Below are 6,425 nucleotides of genomic sequence, written 5' to 3' on the forward strand. Positions count from 1 at the left end.
AGCACGCTGCAGAGGCCAGAGCCAGCGGGCAGCACGCTGCAGAGGCCCGAGAAGTGGTGCGGGTGGGCGGCAGGGCGCCCAGTTCTGCAGGAGATGCTGACCGCAGCCCCTCATGTGTGCAGGGGTCGTGGGGGCAGGTTCAGGGCGAGTCACACAGAAAAGGCCTGACGCCGTGAGTGCTGTGAACACAGAAGCCAGGCAGTGAGTTAACTCTGGAACCGAGGCCCACAAGTAACCTCCCCAACGTAACACCTTGGTAGGCGGGCCGCAGGCTTTTCTGAAAGTCCACTTGGGTTAGGAGCACTAGAGCCATCGGCGTGAAATGAAGACTTTCACACAGCTGCAGTTTAGGGCAGCTCCAGGTGTTCACGTGTGACTTTCTACTAACCCACGCATCCCCTCCCAAGGTGTCCTGGAAGCTGCAGGAAACCCAGGAAGACGCCCTGGGTCTGAGCTGCCTGCCTTCTGTAGCCTTCACCATGCAGCATGTAGTTTCGAGACGCTCCCTAATTTTTAGAAAGGCATTTTAAAGTCATACTGTGAAAGTCGCTCAGTCGTGTCCAATTCTTTGCTACCCCATGCACTGTACAGGCCATGGAATTCTCCAGGCCAGAATAGGCGTGAGTAGCCTTTCCTTTCTCCAGGGGATCTTCCCAACCCAGGGATCAAACCCAGGTCTCCTGCATTGCAGGTGGCATACAAGGCCTAGGGTAATAAGAATGGCAAAGCAAATACTTCCTGGGCATTTTAAATCGGGTCAGTTTGGTTGAAATAACACACACAGCAACATCTTTCTAAGCTCCCCAATAAGAGGAAAGAAAAGAGAGAGGGGCAGCCTGAGCTTCCATGCAGACACCTGTGGGCGCTCAGTGGAGCTTGACCGGGAGGCTCTATGTCTCCATGGCGGGCGGGGGGGCAGCCTGGAAGCAGGTCAGCTGCAGGTGCATGCCGCTCTTGACCCTGCTCAGCAGCTCCTCCAGCAGCCTGTGGGAGAGACACACAGCCACATGGCTCCTGCCCCGCGGTGCTTCTCCAGCCAGGACAGTCCTTTTCTATGGGCTCTGAATTCCATGAAAAAATAAAGTCAGCTACAGAAGGGCCTCTCAGAGAGCACCTATCTGTAGCCATACTTAGGTTGATACACAGATCCGTCCTCCTGCCCCTTCCCCCGGATTAACTGGACCCCTCCCTAAACAGACTGACGTCTGGGGTCTGGGCACTCCAGAGCTCTGACAGGCACTCTCTGTGACTCTGATAACACAGCGCAGCGTCCCACGACCCCCACGTCAGGACAAGCCCTCCTGTGCTGCCCACCGGCAGTCACCTTTGCCCTCACCCCACTCCTTGGCAACGACTGGTCTATTTTCCATTCTCCTTATTTTGCATTTCTGCCTTTAGCAAGTATTGGAGAGGTGAACTGCAGAGGTGAAGCAGGCGCCCACAGAGTCGGGGTAGTCCAAGCGGCAGCAGTGACTCCATCTGGCCCCCGTGCTGGCCAGACCCAACTGGATAATTTCACGGCCATGAGGGGTCTGACAGCTCACTGGGCCAGGTGAAGCAACCAAGAAACGAGCTTGCTGGTGCTTGGGTCACGGGCTCGCTTCCTGGTTTAGCGATGCTCCCAGCAGACCCACAGCAGCCCCATCTGGCCTTCCTCACAGCGTCTGCTGCTGTCGGCCGCCCCAAACCACTTGTCTTCTGAGCAGACGAGTGAGCCCCACTTGCATGGGCTGATGGTAAGTGAGGCTTTAAATCCTTCACTTCATTATGTTAAAGGACTGCACAGGCTTTGAACATGCGGTCAGTGAGGAGGCGGGACGGGAAGGCAGGGCTGCCCAGCTCTTCTCAGACAGACCAGGTCACCCCGCCCTCCCAGCCCCGTCCACGCCTCCGGGGGCCCCCTGCCCATGCGGGTCCACCACACTCCCCTGAGCCGTCACAGCTGACCCCGAGGGCTGCACGCGGCCGGGGCTCCGTAACTGTCCACAACCCGTCCAGCAGCTGCAAGGTGAGGGACCTTGGCTGGGCTGAGGAAGAGCCCAGGCACGCTGACATCTGCCTGACCTAGGCTGTGTCTCAGGTCAGAATTTCCTGTTACGTGAGCAGCAAGTTGAAGGCCAGGCTGAGACTGTTAATCAACACTAGTGGAGTGTGTGTGACTTCATGTCGCCACGTGTGCACACTCACTCTCCATGCTTCATGCCACACGTGCACTCTCCATGCTTCATGTCACGCGTGCTCACTCACTCTCCATGCTTCATGTCATGCGTGCTCACTCACTCTCCATGCTTCATGTCGCCACGTGTGCACACTCACTCTCCACGCTTCATGTCACGCGTGCACTCTCCATGCTTCATGCCACGCGTGCTCACTCACTCTCCACGCTTCATGTCACGCGTGCTCACTCACTCTCCACGCTTCATGTCACGCGTGCACACTCACTCTCCATGCTTCATGTCACGCGTGCTCACTCACTCTCCATGCTTCATGTTGCCACGTGTGCACACTCACTCTCCATGCTTCACGTCGCCACGCGTGCACACTCTCTCCATGCTTCATGTCACACGGAGCAGAAACGCACACGCTGACCTGCTTGACAGATGAAGCCCCTGAGTCCTGCCTTCACCATGCCATCTCCTCTCACGTCTCTCTGAGTGCTATCTTCTTACAAGTTTTAAACTTTCTTATAAAAGTTTAAGTGACTGGTATAGTTACTTAAAAAAAGGAAAGAACTAATTTCTGAAACGTCATAAACCAGGTTCCACCTCCTCCTGCCACGTGGGAGACGGGCTAACACAAGGCGTGTCTGAGGGCCACCAAGTCCCACCTCCCTCCAGGCTCCGCCTGAAGAGGAGGTGTCCAGGTGACAACACGCCACCCTGGAGCAGCTCGCGACTTACTTTCTGTCTGCTCCGCTCGAGAGCTGAGGCAGGGCTTCCAGGGCCTGCTTGAAACTGGATCTGTAAGAGACAGCATCCGAAGTGGAGACACGCCGGCCCCACCGGGAAGAGGGACGTTAGAGAAAAGCATGTCTTATGTTCAGAGGAACTCACAGGCCGGCAAAGCAAGTAGAGCAGGAGGGAAAGTGAAAATGAAAGCGAGGTTGGCAGAAGCAGGGCCAGAAGAACTAAACCAGGAAATAAAACATGACTTTAAAAGCGAAGGAGAAACTGAATTCACACAAGGTGCTTCTACTAGTAGACGAGAGCTTGGTGTGGAGTTGTTAAATTTATAAAGGTCTTTACTTTCAAACCAAAACTGAACTATACAAATAAAGCAGCTGCTAAGAAAGGAAGGGAGCTGGGTAGGAACAGGGGTGACCTTGTGCAAAATGATACAAAGGGGCACTTCTGGAACTGACACGTGCCAGGCCTGAGGTACAGCCAATTTCTTACAATAACTGAACATGTCTTAAGAACACTTAGCTATTGTATCTAAAATTTGTAAGATAATGGAGAGGTATGTGCATACATACGCATAACTCGACATCATTTCATTTTGTGAAATACGGAAAAGGGAGAGAATTTTTAAAATGATCTGGTATGTCTAAGTTTCTAAAGTAGAAAGTACCAGCAGAGTAGCCAAGTCAAGCAGTGACGCAGAGCAGACAGCGGCGGGAGCCACCAGACAGGCTCCTGGTGAACAACCTCACACCAACTGCGTGGTGACAGGCAGGATGGGGGCCCAAGCACGCCATCCAAACAATGGCAAGTGCATCGTGGGACATGTTCAAACAGCTTCCTTGTGGACCTGGCACTTCCCAGGCGGCCCTGCCAGTGGGGTAAACAGTCTTGCGTAGGCAGAGCTGTTTCAGTTCGCCTAATGATGTCTCAATGATAGGAAATCCTGACTTTCATTCAAAACAGCTAAAACTTATCATCAAATTTCCACTACAAAATTTTGCAGAGAAACCACAAGGCTTCCTCTTATGCTGATACTCACTAAGAGTCTGCAATGCGTAAACTGACTCAATTCTTATTTTCTCCTTTTCAAAAGAAGTACATAGCACTCTGTGACAACACTCACAAGACCGAGGCTCATCCCCACCTTGAGGAAAAGCCTATGTGTCCTTGGCTTGGTGTCGCCTCATGTGTTTAGCAAGACAACCGGTCAGATGCAAAAGATCGCCGAGTCACGAGTGCACATGCGGGACCACCACCCGAACCAAGGGCCTCATGGGAGCTCCCGGGGCGCGCGGGACGCGGCATGGAGCAGCTCACCTGCTTTCCAGCGTCAGGTGGGCCGCCACAGTGTCCCGCAAGGTGCAGATTTCAAGCCTGGCCTGGGGTGAGAAACGGAGAGGTGACCACAGGGAACCACGTCGACTGTCCAGCAGAGAGAAGCGGGGCTGAGCCCCAGCCTGCTCCCCGCAGAGCAGACCGCCACAGCCACAGCAGCAGCCCCTGCAGCAGCCCTTCCAAATTAGCCCAGAGAGCCTGGCTGTGACAACGCTCCCTGTTACTGAACAAGGGCACCAGCTGTCAGGTCTGACTCCGTGAAGGCAGGGGTCTTGCTCTGGAGGGTACACACTGTGCCCGGGCCGTCCAGACCCCGGGGCCTCACCGTTCAACAGCACCTCCCTGTCTCCTCAGGGAGGAAGTGAGGCCTCACTGCCCTGAGGCTGACGGGGCCGGAGGGACACAGGCTGCCTCACTGCCCCCTGCTGCCTTCCAGCACCACGAGTGCCCTTGGTGCCGAGTGCCACAGACTCAGTGCAGTGCTGTGAAAGCTATAGCTGACTTTTCTCTTTTGTTTTTTCTTTTCTTTTTAAAAACAAACCATGACAAGTTGGCCCCAGAAACCACAGGGAAAAGGAGGAGCATAGTTAGAGAAACTCAGACCTCCAGACTTCAGAATGTGCTGCAAAGCTACGGCAATTGGAACACTGTAGCACTTGGCGCGTGCGCTGGCACAGGTCAATGGGACAGGACTGAGGCCCCGAAGCAAACCTTTACCTCTACAACCAGGCGGCTTTCCGCAAGGCGCCAGGGCCACTGGCTGGGGCAGACAGCCTCTCTAATCCATGGTCCTGGGGCAGCAGGACAGCTGCATGTCTGCACTCCCAGGACTGAAGGTGAGTCTCTGCCTTAAAACAAAAACTAACTCGAAGTAGAGCGCAGACCACGTGCACGATGAGACTGTAACACACCGGGAAGGAAGCCAGCAGGGATCTCTGTGACGTCAGGCCCGGCCTGCCTTCTCAGGGATGACAACAGAGGTACAAGCCACAGAAGAACAGGAGAACACTTGGGATTTCTCAGGATTAACACATCCTCTGCTACTGAGGACATCGTCACAGGCGTGATGATCACACAGGAGGAGACACCCTTGGCAGACACGGGGACGGCCACGAGCAGCCAGTCACACACTGCCGGTGAGGATGTGGGGAACCTGGGATCTTCATGCACCGCTGGTAGGAAAGCAGCTGCAGCTGCCCTGAAAGCAGCCTGGAGCTCACCCAGCGATTCCAGTCCCTGGTACGTGCCCAAGAGAAGTGAGAACAGGTGGGCATGGAGAATCTGCACACAAGCGTTCACAGAACCATGTTTCCTCTCAGCCAAAAAGCACAAACCCTCATGTCCAACAAATGAGGAGCAGACGGACATGAGGCAGCGCACCTACACGGTGGAACCTCAGCCGCAAAAAGGCCCGACGCAGGCGCCGCGTGGACGGGCCTGGAGCTGCCCAGGGGGCTGTTTAGGACACACGGCCTCAGCGCACACACACACACACACACGGATGAACGCCAGGGCTGGGCTTAAATTCACCAGCAGAGGGGAAGGCACAAGGGAAGTGTGCAGGAGAGAGAGCAGGCGTTTGGTCCCGTGTCTCGGAGGGTCAGACGCCTGAGACAGCTCATGGTGACCAAGTGCTCATGGGACTGTCTGTCTTTACTGTTTATGTCCTGTGTCTCTATAAAAATGGACCTACAAGGAGACTATCGGAGAGAAAAACTTAGGCAGAACCTTCAGCTCAGTATTTTAGGAGATGGGTTAAATCACTATAAAACTAATCTTTGCTAGAAACTTTATTCAGACAAAGTGATAAGATGCTTTAGGTGACCTGTGAATTATACCTATTGTAAGAGCTGTGACGATTCAGAGAAAACACAGGCTGCTGGCCAGCAAACGCCCTCCTGGCTGGCTCTCGGGAAGGTCCGAGACTGGTGGCTGCTCAGCCCTTCATGCTGGGCCCTCTCGGTCACCTGCTGAGGAGGAGGTCACACACAGGAGGCCCCAAGGGCAGTGGGCAGAGGTTTTCAGAACAGAACTGAGTGTCTCCAGGGGGCACAGGGCACAGGAGGGCCAGGCGGGCATGGAGGCTGGGCCTCCAGCTGATTCTGACATCGCTTCCGGTCCCTTCCTGGCAGCCGTGAGAGAAGCTCGGCCGTCAGCTGGACGGGCTGCAGAGAATCAGCCGTGAGG

At 54.8% G+C, this 6,425-nt stretch overlaps 1 protein-coding gene across 2 annotated transcripts in view; it reads right to left on the bottom strand.

The window, feature by feature from the left end:
• Positions 1-732: 732 nt before the first annotated feature.
• EXOC2 (exocyst complex component 2) overlaps positions 733-6,425 on the bottom strand; it is a 120,209-nt gene continuing 114,516 nt past the window's right edge. For both annotated transcript variants that reach the window (XR_005722676.1, XM_040249275.1), the window contains 3 exons: positions 4,221-4,282; positions 2,901-2,960; positions 733-984 (listed from right to left, as the gene is read on the bottom strand). Coding sequence is in view for 1 of the 2 variants with exons in the window: in XM_040249275.1 (XP_040105209.1) it covers positions 891-984; positions 2,901-2,960; positions 4,221-4,282 (216 nt within the window). In the remaining variant the exon portion in view is untranslated. The remainder of the gene's footprint in view (positions 985-2,900; positions 2,961-4,220; positions 4,283-6,425) is intronic.

The sequence above is a fragment of the Oryx dammah genome, unplaced genomic scaffold, assembly GCF_014754425.2.
Source record: "Oryx dammah isolate SB20612 unplaced genomic scaffold, SCBI_Odam_1.1 HiC_scaffold_11, whole genome shotgun sequence".
Lineage (NCBI taxonomy): Eukaryota > Metazoa > Chordata > Mammalia > Artiodactyla > Bovidae > Oryx > Oryx dammah.